This window comes from Garra rufa, chromosome 18 (assembly GCF_049309525.1).
Source record: "Garra rufa chromosome 18, GarRuf1.0, whole genome shotgun sequence".
In the NCBI taxonomy this organism is placed as follows: Eukaryota; Metazoa; Chordata; class Actinopteri; order Cypriniformes; family Cyprinidae; genus Garra; species Garra rufa.
In genome coordinates this window covers 15741351-15762485 of record NC_133378.1, presented here as the reverse complement: position 1 = coordinate 15762485, position 21135 = coordinate 15741351, and the positions used below count along the sequence as shown (strand labels likewise).

The window sequence follows — 21135 nt, the reverse complement described above, 5'->3', positions numbered from 1 at the left end:
CCACACTGAGGACAGCTGAGGGACTCGTATGCAACTATTACAGAAGGTTCAAACACTCACTGATGCTCCAGAAGGAAAAAAAAAAACATGCATTAAGATACAAGGGTGAAAACTTTTGAACATAATGTGGATGTGTACATTTTTTCTTGTTTGGCCTAAATAGATATATTTAGTATTTAGTACTGCCCTTAGAAGCTACAGAAGATACTTACATGTTCCCCAGAAGACAAAATCAGTGAAATTTACTAGAGGTTCTTGACCAAAGCCGAACAAAATTAAACACTGGGCTGAAGGCTTATTACCCAACAGTTTTTCGTGTTTTTTTCCCAATCTATTTTGTCAGTTTTTTTTCACCATTGAATAAATTAAATGTGCTTTTTACAGTTTAGTCTTGCTTTTCAAAGAAACAACATCTGTTACAAAACATCAATTTAAAAATATTACGTAACGCTGAACTTTTGTAACATTCTAGTAGATGTTATAGCCTACCAACAAAACGCAATTTAACTTAAAATTAATAAGTTAGTAAAATAATATGCTTTGGCCATTTTTAAGACCCTCTTCTTGAATCAGGCATGTGTTTTTAATGGACAAATAAATGCAGCCTTGCTGAGCAAAGTAGAATGTCATAATAAATGTATTAATACAGCTGTTGTAATGATTGTTATCATTGTTTTTGCCTTAAATCTTTTATTTTATTTTACAGAACAACAGTAAAATGGCAATAATAACATTTATGAATGTTGACTTTTATTTTGTGGTAAACCCACAAGAAGACCTCAGTACTACTTTTTGCAGACAGCAGCAGATTTGATCCTCATCTTTGGACTTTGAACCCTGGCTAAGGAGCTCATGCAGCGCTGTCAGAATAAATACAATTGGTGTATGGTGTATTAGACAACAGAACGTTCTGTAGTTGATTTCAGTCATCATACAGAAACCAGCAACAACCAGCCCTTTCTCTTCTCATGGAAGACATGTGATGTGACACTAAACAGTCTCTCGCTGTCGGTGCTTGAAATGAGTTTTGCATCTTTCTCGGACAGTTTTAAATGCTTCCACACTCCCCTCATGTTTGCTGCATTAGTGCGCGCCTCTATTTGATTGCATTGCATCATTGTTCACTGTAATTTATTCTGCATTTTCGCTTATTCGTCTGAACATTGAAAGAGCTTTTTTTTTTTTTTTTTTTGGCTATTCTCGGCCAAATAATTTCGGTTGTCGAACATTCGGTGCATCCCTAAAATTTACCCTGATCTTCAAATTCAAAAAGCTTTCACCCCCGGCTCTTAGTTTTTTCTTCTGGAGCATCAGTGAGTGTTTGAACCTTCTGTAATAGTTGCATATGAGTCCCTCAGTTTTCTTCAGTGTGAAAAGATGGATCTCAAAATCATACAGTCATTGTTGGAAAGGGTGCAAATACACAGAAATGCTGAAAAACCAATGAATTTGTTGGAGCTGAAGGATTTTTCTGAAGAACAGCAGGCAGTTTAACTGTTCAGGACAAATGAGGGACTCATGAACAACTGTAACTTAACAAAAAACACAACTGTGGATCATTCAGGTAACACACAGTATTAAGAATCAAGTGTATGTAAACTTTCGAACAGGGTCATTTTATAAATTCAACCGTTATTTTCTCTTGTGGACTACATGCGAACATCTTTTATGTGAAATATCTCATTCAAAAATAACATGCATTTTGTATGATCCCTCTTACTTTGGCAAAATAATTAACATTTTCAGATTCTGCAAGGTGTATGTAAACTTTTGACAAATCACAAGACAAATCAGAATTTTCAGCATCATTAATCCAGTCTTCAGTTTCAGAAATGAATAATGTCAAATGTGCTGATTTGCTGCTCAAAAAACATTTCTGATTATTATCAGTGTTAAAAACAGATGTGCTGCAGAATATGTTTGATACTTTTTTTTTATTTGATGAATAGAAAATCCAAAAGACAAGCATAGAAACTGCAAATGGTAATAGAAACTTGCTTTTGATATGACAAAAAAGAAGAAAAAAGAAAAGAAAAATTTCAGTGTCATTGCGATAACTATAATTGCAGTAACCATTTTGTAGGAAACTATGCCTCATGTTGTTAGTTTTATTTATGCATATATGTATATATTTTTGTTTTCTCAGGTATTTGTATTATATTGGTGCACCTGCTGATCAAATTCAAGCTGCACTTTTTGCCTGAGAGCGTGGCTGTGGTTTCTCTGGGTAAGTGACTTCTCTTGAACTTTTACCTCACAGTAGCTCTTAAAAAACTGTTCCATTCAATGCTTTCTGAAACATTTGGGTCAGTTATAATGATTAAAATCAGAAGTTCATCATAAAAATGCATGTGTTCCTGTTGCATATAACTAAGCGGTGTGTGTTAGAAATGAGATCACTCTATTTTAAGAGCAATCAATGAACTGTTCAATAATAAATAGACCTGCATAAGATACAGAGAGGACAAAAAAGGGAGTGGATGTATTGATCAGAAGTACACACACATATATTCCATTCATGTGATGCAGGAAAGTTAATGAATTATTTCTGAGAATAAGCTGTCATCAGGTCAAGAGTAGGTGTGTATGTAACGGTTCACGCCCGCCTGTCCTCTTTCACAATGTTGTGAAACCTGAGTCTGAATGAACACAGATGAACTTCCTCTAAGTTTTCGTGTGGATTGATCAGTTCCTCTTAGCGTCAGAGCCTATTGGAAACATGGTCACATTTAATTTGAGGAGCAGTTCTGACAATTAACACACTATTGACTGACATTGCCCTCAATAAACACATAATGTGCTGCTTATTAATAGTTAATAAGGTAGTAGTTAAGTTTAGGTATGAGTTGGGATCTAAAATATGGTTGCTTTTAGTGATGCTCCGATTGATCGGCAACCGATCATGATCGGCCGATATTGGCTAAAAATAGCTTGATCGGCGAACCCCAAAAGCGCCGATCACTTGACGTAAATTACTCGCGCAACTTTTTCACACGTGCATGCACGGCGCCTAGGTAAACAACAGCAGAGCGGAGCTTACCAGTGGCAACATGAGTACTAATTTCTTTATTAGTTTTGTAAGGGTAGTCTTGTTATTGGGCATGTGACTAAGTTGTGAGTGTACAGAGCGCTGACTGTAGTTTTGCCAGAGAAGTTAAAGTATACTTTCGCTTTCATTCTGAGTGGTGAATGTGCGTGCTTGAATGTAAATGCATGTATCTTTCTATACCCGTCATATTGCAATAATGTTACCGCTGTATGTCTGATTGTTGTCATCAGTTCATGTTGTAGTTCAGTCCATATAAAATGAGGAGAAACGGTGCGCGTGTAATTCACGTGCGTATGTTAAGCGCCATTTTATCGCATCGTAATTCTAATGAACGCATATAGATGTTACTGAGGTGAATGTTTATGTTTCCTATATACAGACAGATTCTGATATATCATATTTAATTCAGCCTAAACCACATTTTACTACCTTTATCCTAATGACTGCAAGGCTGGATAATATAATCCTTACATCATCTTAAAAAGCAGCTACAAATAACAAGCAAAGAACATTTACAATATCAAAGAACATAGCCTAGTCTAGTGCGAGGTGCACTTTAATATAAATAAATCCCTTCCCCATGCGGTGCGTTAAGGCGATGTGGCCACTCTACGCGTGTGTTTATATCACGACTGTGTGTCTGAAGCATCCTAGAACCGACTCTCTGCACTGCATCGCTAAAGTTAGGCACCTTTTTGACGGATAATAATAATAACCGTCTTGCTATCGTCAAACCCTGGTGAAAAAAAAACAGCATATGCTGCTTAGGTATGTTTTGGTGCTGGGATGCTGGTTTTAGCTGGTTTATGCTGGTCCTTTGCTGGTTCATGCTGGTTCTTTGGCTGGTTAATGCTGGTCCTTGACCAGCAACATGACCAGCATAAACCAGCAAAGGACCAGCATAAACCAGCAGGGAAGGCATCAGCAACTGGCGATATCTCTAACTATTGTCGATACACGATACTATCATCTCCAACCCTAACTTGGTGGTTCTTCAAGATCTTGACTGTAGCCTATTTCTAGAGTTTTTTTTTTTCAATATAGTTAATTTAGAGTTAGTTTCATTTCTACAAATGGTGCAAACTCTGCTAGATTATAGATCAAAGATTCCCATTCCCCTGCCATTCTGTGATCGGCAGTGATCGGCAATCGGCAGATCATGATCTTGGTGATCGGTAATCGGTGATCGGCCCCAAAAATGTTGATCGGAGCATCTCTAGTTGCTTTATATTTGCTGTATGAGTACTAACCAGATAAAAAAGTTACTCAAGACAAACTTTAAGTTGGCTTGAAAAAGCCTGATCAGAAAGTGTGAAAAAGTTGTAAAGTTTTTAAAAGTTTTAAGGTTTTCAGTCTGAAAAAGTTTAAAGTAGTTTTGAAGCTAAAAGATTGAATGTTTTGAAGGCAATGCAGTCTGTCAGATAGATATATAACACGTTTTAGCATGTTGTTAGCATGTTTCTAACTTACTTAGTATGATTAACAAGTTTCTAGCATGATTAGCATGTTTCTAGTGTGTTTCTAACATGATTTGCATGTTACCAGCATGTAGCTAGCATGATTAGATTGTTGCTAGCATGTTTTTAACTTATTTAACATGTTACTAGCATGTAGCTATCATGATTAGCAAGTTACTAGCATGTTTCCAGCATGATTAGCATATTGCTAGCATGTTTCTAACTTACTTAGTATGATTAACAAGTTTCTAGCATGATTAGCATGTTTCTAGTGTGTTTCTAACATGATTTGCATGTTACCAGCATGTAGCTAGCATGATTAGATTGTTGCTAGCATGTTTTTAACTTATTTAACATGTTACTAGCATGTAGCTATCATGATCATAGATATATATACGTAGATGCCTCATTAGCGACTGTTTCTATGGGCCGTTATACATAAGCCATCCGCCATTTCACTGCGGTCTACTTGACGTCATTCACCCATAGATCTCATAGTAATCACTGAAAATTCGAAAAGCCACAGTCCTGCACAGCCGTTGGTCTGCGAACCTACAGTATGGTGAATGACGTCAAGTGGACCGTTCCAATATGGCGGACGCATCTACGTGCTTGGAGCGGTCCAATGCGGTATCTATGTATATATATCTATGATCATGATTAGCAAGTTACTAGCATGTTTCCAGCATGATTAGCATGTTGTTAACATGTTTCTAGCATGTTTGTAACAATATTAACATGTCAATAGCATGTTGCTAGCTTGTTGTTAACATCATTACCGTGTTGCTAACATGATTACCAAGGAACTAACATGTTTCTAGCATTATTATCATGTTGCTAGCATGATTAGCAAGTTACTACCATGTTTCTAGCATGATTAACATGTTGCTAGCATGATTAGCATGTTACTAGCCTGTAGCTAGCATAAGAATGTCAATAGCATGCTTAGCATGTTTTTAACATGATTTGCATGTGACTAACGTGTAGCTAGTAGTGCTGGGCGATATGGAAAAATCATATATCACGATATGGATTATTTTATATCACGATAACGAGATATATATATATATATATATATATCACGATATACCACAATAAAGTACGTTTTCAGTTATTCTCTGAAAAGTTTGACAGAAATATCATTGCATACTTTTTTTGCAACTTTATTTTGAAGTGACATTTAACTGAACTGTCACAAATGAGAAAAATACATTTTAGTGCAGCAATATAAATGTATCAAATGACAACAGATGTGGTGGAGGTAGAGCTATAGTAGCCTTCACATTTTTTTTATCCACATCATAGTTATTTAAATAGTGTTATCAAAATAAACTCTATTTGTTTTTATTTAAAGTGCACAACCATTTCAAGTTTCAAGAACAGAAAAGCACTCAATTATAAAAAATAAACACAAAACATTTTTCACCCTTGTAGTGCAAAGTTTGCAAACCAAAATAAAGTATCAAAAGTAAATATCAGAGTTGAACATAACACTGTTTAAGGCGGGTTCGGGTTGTTTATACATTGACCCCGCGCATCACTGATAGCTAGCTTGATAGAGATGGATCACTCAAATTAGAAAGAATGTAAAGGCTAGGATGACAGCAATAGACATTAGACGGTGTTGACGGTGTTACCGGTTTTAAGACGCAACACCGGTGACATCACTTTTCCACCGTGACACCGTCCCCACATTTTCTTTTTTTTTAAGTATTCGTTTTTTTTTAATTAAATGTTTATTTGAATTAAATGGAAAATATAATTCTAAATAATTTACTTAAGACAAGAGCATGCACTATAATTAAAAACTGAACATAGCTACAATGCGTAGCATTGTGCAATTTATTTATTTATTATTATTATCTACAATTGTGCAATTTATTTATTTATCTTTCTATTTTATTTTCTTATTCGTTTTAAAAACATTCTAACATAGGCTACGTAATAAACGTTCTATGGTTGTTATTTGTTTGGTTCCAACTTCCTTTTTTTTCAGCCTGTAGCATTGTTGTGTTTTTTTTTTCGTTATGTTAATAAAAGTTTAATATCAGTGATTTTTTTTTTTTTTTTTTTGTAGTTTCGTTGTCTCCATTCAAACAATTGACGCCGAATTGCCAATTCCCGCAAAACTGAAAGTGAAAGTATAATACGCACGCATTTATAAGCTATTTAAAAGCAGAAAAAAGGGGGGAAATCTGGATTTCCTCATGGTCACAACCCTAATGAGCGGTAAATTATAGTTCACAAGGAATTTGTTTGTTCCTTCTAGATACTGAATATTTTTAGGTGAAAGCATGATTTAAACAGGTGCAATACTAATTCACACGCAATCGCTCTGTTAATACATTAAAACAAATGTAATGGTAACCGATTTCGAATGAGCAGAAATCTTTAAGAAATGCAGCGATCCATAGGTAAAATAACTGACGAAAATGTATTTTTATTTTCATTACAAACTTTGCACTGCATAAAGCAGCAGTTATACTCTTTTAATGCTGACAATGTTATTAGCTTGGTATGTGGTAGGAAGGTGGAGCGGTGTTTCTGATATCAGTGAGCGAGGAGTGGAGCGGGAGCGGGAAATTGTGAATCCGGAGCGGAGCGATTATTAAATGCACGGAGCGCGGAGGGGAAATTGTTGCCGCTCCACTCTGCTCACATACTCTGTAGTAGACTATGCATTGCATAGCGACAAGACATTATCATACATTTGTCATAGCCTATTTAATGCAATATTTTCTTTAGTAATTGGTAAAATTTGGTTAGATACGATAGAAACGATAGAAGAGAAATAGGACGATAGACACTTTTCTATCGTCCCCACGATATATATCGTCATATCGCCCAGCACTAGTAGCTAGCATGATAACAATGTCACTAGCATGCTTAGCATGTTGCTAGCATGTTTCTAACATGATTTGCTTGTTACTAGTGTGTAGCTGGCATTGGTTAGAATGACGTTAGCATGATTAGCATGTTGCTAGCATGTTTCTAACTTATTTAGCATGTTACTAGCATGTAGCTAGCATGATTAGCAAATTGTTAGCATGCTGTTAGCATGTTTCTAGCATTATTAGCATGTTTTTAACATTTTTGTAACAGGATTGGGATGTTACTAGCATTTAGCTAGCATGATTAGCAAGTTGCTAGTATGTTTCTAGCATGATTAGCATGTTGTTAACATGTTTCTTGCATGATTAGCATGTTACTAACGTGTAGCTAGCATTATTAGAATGTTCTAACATGATTAGCTTGTTAGCCTGCTTCTAGCATGATTAACATGTTGTTAGCATTAGTAGAAGTAGAAGTACAAGTTACTAGCATGTTTCTAGCCTGATTAGCATGTCACTAACATGATTCTGGTTGCTAGACTTGGATAGATAAATAGATCATAACTTCAAGCTAACTTAATAAACAGCTAAAATGCTAATAAAGTGCATGCTAATAAACAACTTGTTAACAGAGAGATTTGGTCCCCAAATCAAAGTGTTACCAAATATATTCATAGAGTAAACAGATTAGTTTACCAAAAAAACACCTTCAAGTTAAACTAATACCTGTGACTTATCTTCTTTCTTTCCACAGAAGAAAGTGTTTTGCAAAACAGTTTTGGTTACCATTGACTTTCACAGACTTTTGTCGTATGTAGTTGATGTATTGAATTTTACGAGTCTGAAAACGAGGCTGTGAGGGATAGACTTACATACTTGCAGTGGCACACACTGTATAACGTTTCTAGATCACGTGCTATTTAAAAAAAATCACTGCTTTCAGAAATAAAAGTTATTTGATAATATCTGGCTTGTTGTAAAACTACAGTACAATCCATTGAACACACTGTACTTCTGTCCCTCATAGCCTCATAGTTTTCACTCCTGACCAAAATGTAAAAAAAAAAAAATTTTGCTACTGGATGGTCTATTAAAAAGAAAAAAAAGAAAAAAAAAAAACTGTTTTATGTTTCACAGAAGAAAGGTTTAGTTTGAAATTGAATGATCATATATATATAGTACACCCCTCACATTTCAGCAACCATTACAGTATATCTTCTCAAGGGACAATACTATAGAAATGAAACTTGGATATATTTTAGAGTAGTCAATGTGCAGCTTGTATAGCAGTATAGATTTACTGTCCTCTGAAAATAACTCAACATACAGCCATTATTGTCAAAATAGCTGGCAACAAAAGTGAGTACACCCTAAGTGAACTTGTCCAAAGTGTCAATATTTTTGTGTTATCACCATTGTTATCTGGGCTGGGCAATATGGCCTAAAAATACAATCCCCGAATTTTTCACAAAAAATCCGATTTACGATTTAAACCGACCCCCCCCCCCCCCCCCCCCCCCCCCCCGCTACATTTAGCATGTACAGAAACCCCAGCTTTTCCACAATATATATGGGCACCATATATTTTGCAATATACATTGCAACTGCATCAGTGATCGCTTTCCACCAGGCCCCATTCTTATCATACCAGACAGTAAATGTTTGTAAGACAAATAAATATGAGATGGGAGGAAAATATATATTTCCATGCTTTTCTCTTGCACTTATATCGTATACAAAAGTATATTTTGAACACAGAAATATTAAATGATTTAAAAAACTGAAACGATCTGCCAGCAGGTGGTGGTAAGACACTGATTTATTTACTGAATCATATCATTCATTTGATTCGTTCGAACGGATGGTTCATTCAGGAATAAAGCAAGTGACTCTTTATGAATGGGAAATTGAATCATTTCACTAGATTCGTTTAAAAACGCACGTTCATTCATAAACGAAACACCGCTGTGTTTGAGTGGAGATGCGCAGCGGCTCAAATGTGACTTGTTTCAGACCACTTTTGAGGACGAAATAGAGCAAAATCAGGCAATAGTGTTATAGTCAGACAATGTAAGTCACTTAATAACTTCTTGTTTATTTAACTGTTGTAATAAATCAATATCTCATTTACAAACTCCCTTAAACATGATTAAAAGCTGTCACTCATCTTAGTTCGCAATCTCACAAAGCTCTATTATAATAAATGAAGCTACTGCCCGTTCAGTCTCTTATTTACACTCTCTCTACACTTGAGATACATTAGTCAACATGCAAAACACATAGAAACCTTTGAAGCTCCACTCAGCGCAAATACAAATATGCTGGTCGGGTCAGTCGCACATGGTGCTCCTAAATATTTTTTCATTGTTGCAAGTTGTTAGTTTCTGGAGGGAAGGTATCATGTTCTGCTTCAGATTGTACAGTACATAATGGACTCCATGTTTCCCTCAATGAACTGCAGCTCCCCAGAACCAGCAGCACTCATGCAGCCCCAGACCATGATGCTACCACCAGCATGCTGGACTGTAGACAAGACACAATTTTCTTGGTACTCCTCACCAGGGCATCGCCACACATGCTGGACACCATCTGAGCCAAACGAGTTTATCTTATAGTCTCATCAGACCACAGGACGTGGTTTCAGTAATTCATGCTCTTGGTTGTCTTCAGCAAACTGTTTGCAGACTTTCTTGTGAGCCAGCTTCAGAAGAGGCTTCCTTCTGGGACAACGCCTATGCAAACCGACTTGTTGCAGTGTGCGGCGTATAGTCTGAGGACTGACAAGCTGACCTTCTACTTCTGCAACCTTTAAAGTAATACTGGCAGCTCCCATGCATCTGCTTTTTGAAGCCAGGTTCTGCACCTGACGCACAGAACGAGTGTTAAACTTCATTAATCGACCCTTGCGAGGCCTTTTCCTGTATGGAACCCATCTTTGAAAACATCTGTATGACTCTGACCTAGGGCTGCAACGATTAATCGAACGATGTTGTGAGGCGCATTTAGTCAATGAAGCCGGTACTTTGATTAGTAGTGAATCCCCATCACATGCGTTCAGCTGGAGCGGCAATTCAAACACCCCGCCGTAAATCACTGACAAGCCACGCCAAATCGCGCTCAAAATCGAATTTGAGCCCTACTCTGTCCACTGTAGAGTAACTCTGACCACTGTAGTGTAACTCTGACCACTGTAGAGTAACTCTGTCCATTGTAGTGTAACTCTGACCACTGTAGAGTAACTCTGTCCACTGTAGTGTAACTCTGACCACTGTAGAGTAACTCTGACCACTGTAGAGTAACTCTGTCCACTGTAGTGTAACTCTGACCACTGTAGAGTAACTCTGTCCACTGTAGTGTAACTCTGACCACTGTAGGTAACTCTGACCACTGTAGAGTAACTCTGACCTAGGGCTGGGCGATTAATCGAAAAATAATCGAAATCGACATTCAGAACCTATAATCGTTAAAATTTTTCCAGGAAGATTATTTCAATTACTTTCCCTTTAAAAAACACAAGGGAAAGTAATCGATGGAGAGCTTAAACAGTATTTATACAGTAAAAAGTATTTACAGAATATACAAGGGTAATTTTATTTAGAGGAGATACTGCTTATTTTCTACTTTTAATATGAAAAACATTGAAAATTATTTATTTTGTTTCCAATAGTGCAAGTTATTTATTTTCACTAATTTAAGAAAAATGTGACTTTTCGTTTTAAGCAATGCTTGCTTTAATTTCAGTTGTTCAACACTGATGTTCAATTAATAATCATAGATCGTAGATAGTGTGTTTCCTTCAATTATTTTAAAATCAAGTAATGCACCCTTCATCCAAAAATCTCTCGCTTGTAATATGTGAACATATTTACTGTACAAAACTTGTCAGTGAACTATGAGGGCAAAAAAATAATTATATAAATATAATTTTATTAATAAATAAAATAATCGTTCATTAATCGTAATCGGGTTAAAATGTTCAATTAATCGAGATTTTGATTCTAAGCCAAATTGCCCAGCCCTACTCTGACCACTGTAGAGTAACTCTGACCACTGTAGTGTAACTCTGACCACTGTAGTGTAACTCTGACCACTGTAGAGTAACTCTGACCACTGTAGAGTAACTCTGACCACTGTAGAGTAACTCTGACCACTGTAGAGTAACTCTGACCACTGTAGTGTAACTCTGACCACTGTAGAGTAACTCTGACCACTGTAGTGTAACTCTGACCACTGTAGAATAACTCTGACCACTGTAGAATAACTCTGACCACTGTAGAGTAACTCTGACCACTGTAGTGTAACTCTGACCACTGTAGAGTAACTCTGACCACTGTAGTGTAACTCTGACCACTGTAGAATAACTCTGACCACTGTAGAATAACTCTGACCACTGTAGTGTAACTCTGTCCACTGTAGTGTAACTCTGTCCACTGTAGTGTAACTCTGACCACTGTAGAGTAACTCTGACCACTGTAGTGTAGCTCTGACCACTGTAGAGTAACTCTGACCACTGTAGAGTAACTCTGACCACTGTAGTGTAACTCTGACCACTGTAGAGTAACTCTGTCCACTGTAGTGTAACTCAGACCACTGTAGTGTAACTCGGTTTCAGGGTGTTACTGAACCTCTAATAGCCTTGGCCATCTTTGTGGAGAGCAACAATTCTAATCCTCAAATCCTCAGAGAGTTGTTTGCCATGAGATGCCATGTTGAACATCCAGTGGTCAGTATGAGAGAATTGTACTTAAAACACCTAATTTTAACTGCTCTAATACAAGATACACAACTTTGTATGGTCCTTTCAAGCAGACAAAAACATAAACATGATGAATAGGACATGTGGCTTTGCATGGTTAAACAACATACTGCTGTATTCACTTTTGTTGCCAGCTATTTTGACAATAATGGCTGTATGTTGAATCATTTTCAGGGGACAGTAAATCTATACTGCTGTACAAGCTGCACAACTCTACTCTAAAATATATCCAAGTTTTATTTCTGTAGTATTGTCCCTTTAGAAGATATACTAAAATGGTTGCTGAAATGTGAGGGGTGTACTCACTTGTGTGACATACTGTATGTCACAAACTACAAAATATTGTTCCTATTGGTTCATCCATCCTATTCTTTTATTGATGATTTATATAGCAGCTAATTACTTCTTCAAAGGTTGTTTGACATGGTAGTTTATATTTGGCTTTTGTTTTCCAGGCATTCTGATGGGAGCGTTCATCAAGATCATCGAGTCACTACAGTTGGCCAACTGGAAGGTATGATTTTTTATTTTTTTTTCTGTCTGTAGGTTTGATTTTTTTCCCCTTTTATACATGGTATTAACATCAGCCTTTGTAAGTCCAATCACAAGTTGTCCTTTAGACCTGTACCATCTCCTGTGATCACTGGTGGTGGACTTGGATTAATTTGTGGAGCAGTGGCAAAGCTACTTTAGGGTCAGTTTCTGTTAGTCCCACACACAATGTTACCTTTACGACATAAGGACAAGATTGGTGCATTTGTGGAGTTGAATTTGAAAATAGTGAATCAAATATCAGTCAGAGTGTAAACTGGATATTCCAGTTAAAACTAAGTTTTAGTGATGAATCTGGATCATCTACAAATGGAACAAATGGAAAAAAAAACTTAGAACAGACAGAAAACAATGTATTCTACTGAAGTGGAGATTTATGGCTCAGTGTAGGAGAAAACACTCATTTTGTGAAAAACAGCCTTTAAAAATATGCATTGTAATTAAAATCTATTGACACAAATAGATAAAGTGCTATAAAATAAACACATAACAGTCTTTTAGGTGTTTTCTTCCCACTAGTCTGGAAAAACACTTCATGAAACACAGAAAAGCCCAAAATCTTAAATTTGACAGGTGCATGAAAAAACTGTGTTTTTGCCTGCAGTGCCTCCTCTTAAGACCCTATAGAATAATATCAACTTGTTGAAAATGGGCATCCGATTTCCCCTTTCAATGCTTTAAAGTATTGTGCATTGTTAGTTCACATTTGTTGATCATTGATTACAGGTGATCATACAAACACATACATTAAAGTACAAAAGACTAGGATCAAAGTTCTCTACAAATTATGTACTCAAATATGAAACAGCGATTAGTTATATTTGTTTATGGGAGTGCTGAAAAGGTTCAAATATACTAAGGAGTGGCCAAAGAGTGATTTTCATTGAGATCTAGACATCGAACCTGATGATGATATGAAATTAGGTTGATATGAAATTAAAATTGAATATGAAAATGTTACGTAAAATGAAACATAATTAAGAAAATAAATATTTGCTGTATAATATCAGCTATAATGTGCATTTTGCCATAGTAAACATATCCCATTTGTGTTTACAATAGTAAAAATACAGTAAAAATATGAATCTATTGAGTCTCAAATCTATTAAATCTCAAATAATCTATGGAGTATTATGATGGAAAATAACCAGAATTAAAGGAAAAGAGATTTTAATTTATTTTTTTTTAATTATTATTAATATTTTATTTTATTTTATTTTATTTTATTTTATTTTATTTTAACGTTGCCTAGGCATAAATAAAAATTCTCCAAATAATATATTGAGGATTATCATGAAAAATAACCAGAATTAAAGGAAAAGATATTTTAATTTAATTATTTTTTTATTATTAATATGTATTTTATTTTATTTTAACGTTGCCTAGGCATGAATAAATATTCTCCAAATAATATATTGAGGATTATCATGGAAAATAACCAGAATTAAGGGAAAAGGGATTTTATTTTATTTTATTTTATTTTATTTTATTTTATTTTATTTTATTTTATTTTATTTTATTTTATTTTATTTTATTTTATTTTAACGTTGCCTAAGCATGAATAAATATTCTCCAAATAATCTATTGAGGATTATCATGGAAAATAACCAGAATTAAGGGAAATAATATTTAATTTAATTTAATTTAATTTAATTTTATTTTATGTTTAGTTTTTTTAATTTATTATTATTATTATTATTATTTTGTTATTATTTTTTATTTTATTTTATTTTATTTTATTTCATTGTTGCCTGGGCATATTTTGAGGATATTTTTCTAAACATAGGAAGCAGAGGAAATTCCATGTTCCATGTGTCTTTCTCTCCTGTGCTTCCCCCCTTCCCTTCCTCTTCTTGCATTTTCACTCTCTTTCTGTCTCGTGTTTCATTCTCTCATTCTCGCCTCACAATGTCTTTTTCTTTCTCTAGTTCCCATTTCCTCTCATGCCTGCCTCTGTTTTCTCTTCCTCTCTCCACCTTTTCATCTCTCTCTCTGTTTCAGCCTTTAATTAACATTTTTGCCCTGGATGTGAGGTGATGTGCCAGGCTTTATGAGTACAGAGCTTCCTTTTGTTTCAGGAAGTCTAAAGGTCAAGAGGGCCCCTCAGTTCTCACTGTGTTTTGGTAACCAGAGACCCTCTCCATGAACGGCTCAACTGAAGCGTGTCTCTGCTTCATCCTCTCTAAACTGTGCTTCAGGGCTTTTCTGCATTTGCAGACCACTGATTCTAAAGATGTGGCATGAGCAGGTGTTTCTGAAGTTTTTTAACAGATTTTGAATTTTTTCTTTTCCGCAAACCTGGTTTTATTTAATCCAAAGTACAGCAAAAACAGTAATATTGTGAATTAGTTTTAATATTTAAAATAACTATACAAAATTCTATTTGAATATATTTTAAAATGTAAAATATTTCTGTGATCAAAATACATTTTCAGGATCATTACTCCAGTCTTCAGTGTCACATGATCCTTCAGAAATCATTCTAATATGCTGATTTGCTTTTCAAGAAACATTTATTATTATTATTATTATTATTATTATTATTATTATTATTATCAATATTTAAAACAGTTGAGAATCTTGAATTTCTTCAGGGTTCTTTGATCAATAGAAAGATCCAAAGATCAGCCTTTATCTGACATAGAAAGCTTTTGTAACATTATACACTATACCATTCAAAAACTGGGAGTCAGTATAATTTTATAATGTTATGAAAGTTTTTTATTTCAGATAAATTATGTTCTTCTGAACTTTATATAATTATCTAAGAGACCTGAAAAAAATCTACATAAAAATAATAAATGTTTTTGAGCAGCAAATCAGAATATTAGAATAATTTCTTAAGGATCATGTGACTGGAGTAATAATGCTAAAATTCAGCTTTGTAATCACAGGAATAAATTATATTTAAAAATATATTCAATTTTTTTATTCAAAATTTTTACAATTTTACTGTACTTTGAACCAAATAGATGTAGTGTTGATGAGCAGAAGAGACTTCTTTAAAAAACATAAAAAAATCTTACTCTTTTAAAACTTTTGACTGGTAGTGTAATGTGCAAAACTGACTAATCATTCCGGCAACCAACGAGTAGATTTTGCAAAATATGTAATTTTACAAGACCATATGTAATTTTGGTTCATCAGAGCAAAGTCAGGCTCATTTCTTAGGGCACTGTCACATTAGATGTGTTCTTATGTTCAGTAATGTACAGTCGTGGCCAAAAGTTTTGAGAATTACATAAATATTGGAAATTGGAAAAGTTGCTGCTTAAGTTTTAATAATAGCAATTTGCATATACTCCAGAATATTATGAAGAGTGATCAGATGAATTGCATAGTCCTTCTTTGCCATGAAAATTAACTTAATCCCCAAAAAAACTTTCCACTGCATTGTTAAGAAGGCTTCAGGGCATACAAGAAAGTCCAGCAAGCGCCAGGATTGTCTCTTAAAGAGGATTCAGCTGCGGGATCGGAGTGCCACCAGTGCAGAGCTTGCTCAGGAATGGCAGCAGGCAGGTGTGAGCGCATCTGCATGCACAGTGAGGCCAAGACTTTTGGAAGATGGCCTGGTGTCAAGAAGAGCAGCAAAGAAGCCACTTCTCTCCAAAAAAAAACATCAGGGACAGATTGATCTTCTGCAAAAAGTATGGCGAATGGACTGCTGAGGACTGGGGCAAAGTCATATTCTCTGTTGAAGCCTCTTTCCGATTGTTTGGGGCATCTGGAAAAAGGCTTGTCCGGAGAAGAAAAGGTGAGCGCCACCATCAGTCCTGTGTCATGCCAACAGTAAAGCATCCTGAGGCCATTCATGTGTGGGGTTGCTTCTCATCCAAGGGAGTGGGCTCACTCACAATTTTGCCCAAAACACAGCCATGAATAAAGAATGGTACCAAAACACCCTCCAACAGCAACTTCTTCCAACAATCCAACAACAGTTTGGTGAAGAACAATGCATTTTCCAGCACGATGGAGCACCGTGCCATAAGGCAAAAGTGATAACTAAGTGGCTCGCGGACCAAAACGTTGAAATTTTGGGTCCATGGCCTGGAAACTCCCCAGATCTTAATCCCATTGAGAACTTGTGGTCAATCCTCAAGAGGCGAGTCGACAAACAAAAACCCACTAATTCTGACAAACTCCAATAAGTGATTATGAAAGAATGAGTTGCTATCAGTCAGGATTTGGCCCAGAAGTTGATTGAGAGCATGCCCAGTCGAATTGCAGAGGTCCTGAAAAAGAAGGGCCAACACTGCAAATACTGACTCTTTGCATAAATGTCATGTAATTGTCGATAAAAGCCTTTGAAACATATGAAGTGCTTGTAATTATATTTCAGTACATCACAGAAACAACTGAAACAAAGATCTTAAAGCAGTTTAGCAGCAAACTTTGTGAAAACTAATATTTGTGTCATTCTCAAAACTTTTGGCCACGACTGTATGTATGAAGAGAGATGGAATGAAACAGAATGAGGGGTCTCAGAATGATTTTCTTAAAAAGTGGAATTATTTGTAACTCGCTGTATATACAGCTTCTTAAAAGTGCAATCTTCATGATGTTAGACTCTCAAAAAAATGATGCAACGTTTTTTCCCCTCTGTCTTTATCTGTGCTTTACAGGGCATAAATGTACAGATGCAGCTGTCTTTGGGAGGGTTTTACCATGCAAACTCTCTAACAGCTCAAGCACAGCAGGCACTAAATAAATGCAAGAAAAACTGTTTTTGCCAATTAACTATTATGTGGGTGACAATCGTGACCCATCTGTTCCTACTTTACAAACTAAAGATAGAAAAAATTCTTGGGACGCTTTGTCTTATTCGCACAAATCGGTGACCGTTTTAGCTGAGCTAAAAAAAGTGTTTGTAAAAAATTGTATCGATTGATTGATTCAGGCTAACCTCAGAATAGCATGCTGCTTCTTGCCAGCAGCTTTTCCTCCTGAGGCTACGACATGCTGTTGTCTTGTCACTGCTACAGATGGACTCAGTGCACCTTTACCCATAGGCCCATATGCTCTGAGTTCAGAACTCACATGCAGTCACAAGCTTTGACATAACTGCGTACATGTGATGTACATGTTTGGTGCCAAACGGATCGACTGAAATCAGCCTTCAGCAAGCCCTAGTCAGCTGCCTCCTAAGGCAGCGTACTAACCGAAATGGAACTTGTTGGGTGGCTGATTTAAAGTGCTTTTCATGTGCAGCTCGATTCTTTTCTCAAATGTACCACTTTAATACTCAAAAAAGACTCAAACAAGAACAAGGATTTTTTGCATCTTTTTCTCCTTCTTAAAGGGATAATCACCTAAAAATGAAAATTCTGAAAATGATTTACTCACCTTCATGCCATTCCAAACCGATATGAGTCATTTTAAAACTAATAATATATATTTTTAATGAAATGATTTCTGTCTCCCCAATGAAAGTCCATTTTACCAAAACTTTCAAAAACATTCAAAAAGACAATATTGAACCATATGAATCCAGATGCATGTTGTTCAAAAGTTTATATGTGAATGAAAATCTAAATTAAATCTGTTCATCATATAAAGTCGTAAGACGGTTACACTGATCTTCATTAACTTCTTGAAGCATCAAAGTTTTGTTGAATTGGAATTTCAATAGAGCAACAAATCTCTCGGTTTCATTACATTTTTTTTTGTTTTGCTTCGTTTCGAAGGAATGAAACAACAAGAAGGTAAGTAATTGATGTCAGAATGTTCATTTCTGGGTGAACTGTCCCTTTAAAACATGAAATCTATATTCCTGGCTTCTTTTTTTCTGTTAAAGCATATGCACATGTTGCTCGAGGCATGAATAGACCTTTCATCAACAATTTTCCCTTTTGCTCTTGAAGTTAATAACATCTTCCAAGTGTTCTGTTTCACATTTTTTAAAAGTCAGGTGTTAAACTAAAAGCTTGATACTCAAGGAAGCACAAAAACATGCCATACCTATGGGTTCCATCCAATTAAAAATCAATTATGTCAGTTTTGTTCAAATTTAAATTTCCAAAGGCATGTTGCAATGCATCCTTTGATTTCCTTGGGTAAACCTCTGGTTTACACTAACGTCGGCTGTAGCAGCCTTTGCAACCGCTCAAAGAATGCAATATGTGTTTCCTTTGTGCTACAAAAAGCGATCTAACACATTTTTCTCAAATCAAGCTTGCATAGCTAAAAGTGTTTGCATTCACATACTTTAGTACACAGTGTTTCCATGAAGACTGATGCTTCTGATTTGATCTTAAAAAGCAACATTTGCGGCTTTCTCATGCTTTAAAATGTTGTTGCAGTCCCAACAAAGATACTGAGAAGCAATCAGAAGAAATGCAGCATTATCATTGCGCTGGAGCGCTTGGTTAGCAGCCACCAACCACCAACTTTAGCTCTCATGCAGAGCTTCATGTGTTTTAACACCTACACAAATCCAAATTCCTCTAATAATTCTGTGCTGTTTTCGGGAGTGGTCCTGTGAATTGTTCAGCACTTTCATGAACCAAAAACTAGCTTTTTCCCCTCAATGATTGCCAAAAGCAATGGATCATGTGGAACTGAAAGAGAATGTGATGGGGCAAGGCCTCCCTGCACAGGAACTTAAAGAATGAGAGCGTGCACATGATAAAATGTGGTGAACTGGTGGTTACATGCATGAAGTGTGTCTTTGTGCATTCATGCACGATAACAGCACCACACAAACACAGTTCTACTTTGTGCTCAAGTATAATGTATGTATTTACATGCAAACACATCTATATGCTCACAAACACATTACAAACTCACTTATGTTCTGACTGTGTGTGTGTGTGTGTGTGTGTGTGTGTGTGTGTGTGTAGGCAGGGAAAGTGTTTTATACAATACAACACATTTCATTCAGATGAATTCATTCAGACTGCTTTACTGTACATGATCAATAAAGAAAATACTGATAATAATCTTCACATATAAAGTTTAAAATCATGTCCTTTATTTAAAATGATAATGTGAAAAGAACAAAATAAGAAATACTGAATCTATATTTAAAAATATATATATATGTAAATGAAAGGAAACTAAAAAAGGAAGTGTAAATAAAGAAACATAAACATGACAACCAACCGTGTCATTCAGTGGACTGTTATTACTATTAATAATAACTATATTAAGCTCTAGATAGACGGTATCAAAAATAAAACACAAAATGTGAGTCTGTTTGTTCAGGTACACATTGTCATTTTTCTTTCTTTCTTTCACAGGAAGAAGAGATGTTTCGTCCCAATATGTTTTTCCTCTTACTTCTACCGCCAATCATTTTTGAGTCTGGATACTCATTACATAAGGTAAAATAAGTACTGTAATATTAATCATTTTCAAAACAAAAACAAAAAAAAACAGGGAAGAAAGAATCTGAATTCAGTGTGATAAATAGAAAGAATAGCGAAAAAGCATGTACAGTATCTCACAAAAGTGAGTACACCCCTCACATTTTAGCTTCCATTTTAGTATATCTTCTCAAGGGACAATACTATAGAAATGAAACTTGGATATATTTTAGAGTAGTCAATGTGCAGCTTGTATAGCAGTATAGATTTACTGTCCTCTGAAAATAACTCAACATACAGCCATTATTGTCAAAATAGCTGGCAACAAAAGTGAGTACACTCTAAGTGAACTTGTCCAAAGTGTCAATATATTGTGTGAGCACCATTGTTATCTGGCACTGCCTTAATCATACTGGGCATGGAATTGACCAGAGCTGCAGGTTGTTGCCGAGATTCTCACAGAGCTGCTGGACGTTAGACACATGGTGCTTCTCCACCTTACGCTTAAGGATGCACCACAGGTGCTTGATAGGGTTCAGGTCTGGAGAAATACTTGGCCACCCCATCACCTTCAGTTTCCTCAGAAAGGCAGTTGTCATCTTGGTGGTATGTTTGGGGTAGTTTCTGGAGGGAAGGCATCATGTTCTGCTTCAGATTGTACAGTACATAATGGACTCCATGTTTCCCTCAATGAACTGCAGCTCCCCAGAACCAGCAGCACTCATGCAGCCCCAGACCATGATGCTACCACCACCATGCTTGACTGTAGACAAGACACAGTTTTCTTGGTACTCCTCACCAGGGCATCGCCACACATGCTGGACACCATCTGAGCCAAACAAGTTTATCTTATAGTCTCATCAGACAACAGGACATGGTTCCAGTAATTCATGCTCTTGGTTGTCTTCAGCAAACTGTTTGCAGGCTTTCTTGTGAGCCAGCTTTAGATGAGGCTTCCTTCTGGGATGACACCTATGCAAACCGACTTGATGCAGTGTGCAGCGTATGGTCTGAGGACTGACAAGCTGACCTTCTACTTCTGCAACCTGTAAAGCAATGCTGGCAGCACTCATGCGTCTGTTTTTTGAAGCCAGGTTCTGCACCTGACGCACAGAACGAGTGCTCAACTTCACTGTACCACTGACCACTGTAGTGTAGTGTAACTCTGACCACTGTAGTGTAACTC

At 36.1% G+C, this 21135-nt stretch overlaps 1 protein-coding gene across 1 annotated transcript in view; it reads left to right on the top strand.

Annotated features, from left to right (window-relative positions):
• Positions 1-21135, top strand: part of slc9a8 (solute carrier family 9 member 8) — a 57452-nt gene that overhangs the window by 13072 nt on the left and 23245 nt on the right. The window contains exons 3-5 of the mRNA XM_073823171.1: positions 2147-2227; positions 12549-12607; positions 19884-19967. Coding sequence (XP_073679272.1) covers positions 2147-2227; positions 12549-12607; positions 19884-19967 — 224 coding nt within the window. The remainder of the gene's footprint in view (positions 1-2146; positions 2228-12548; positions 12608-19883; positions 19968-21135) is intronic.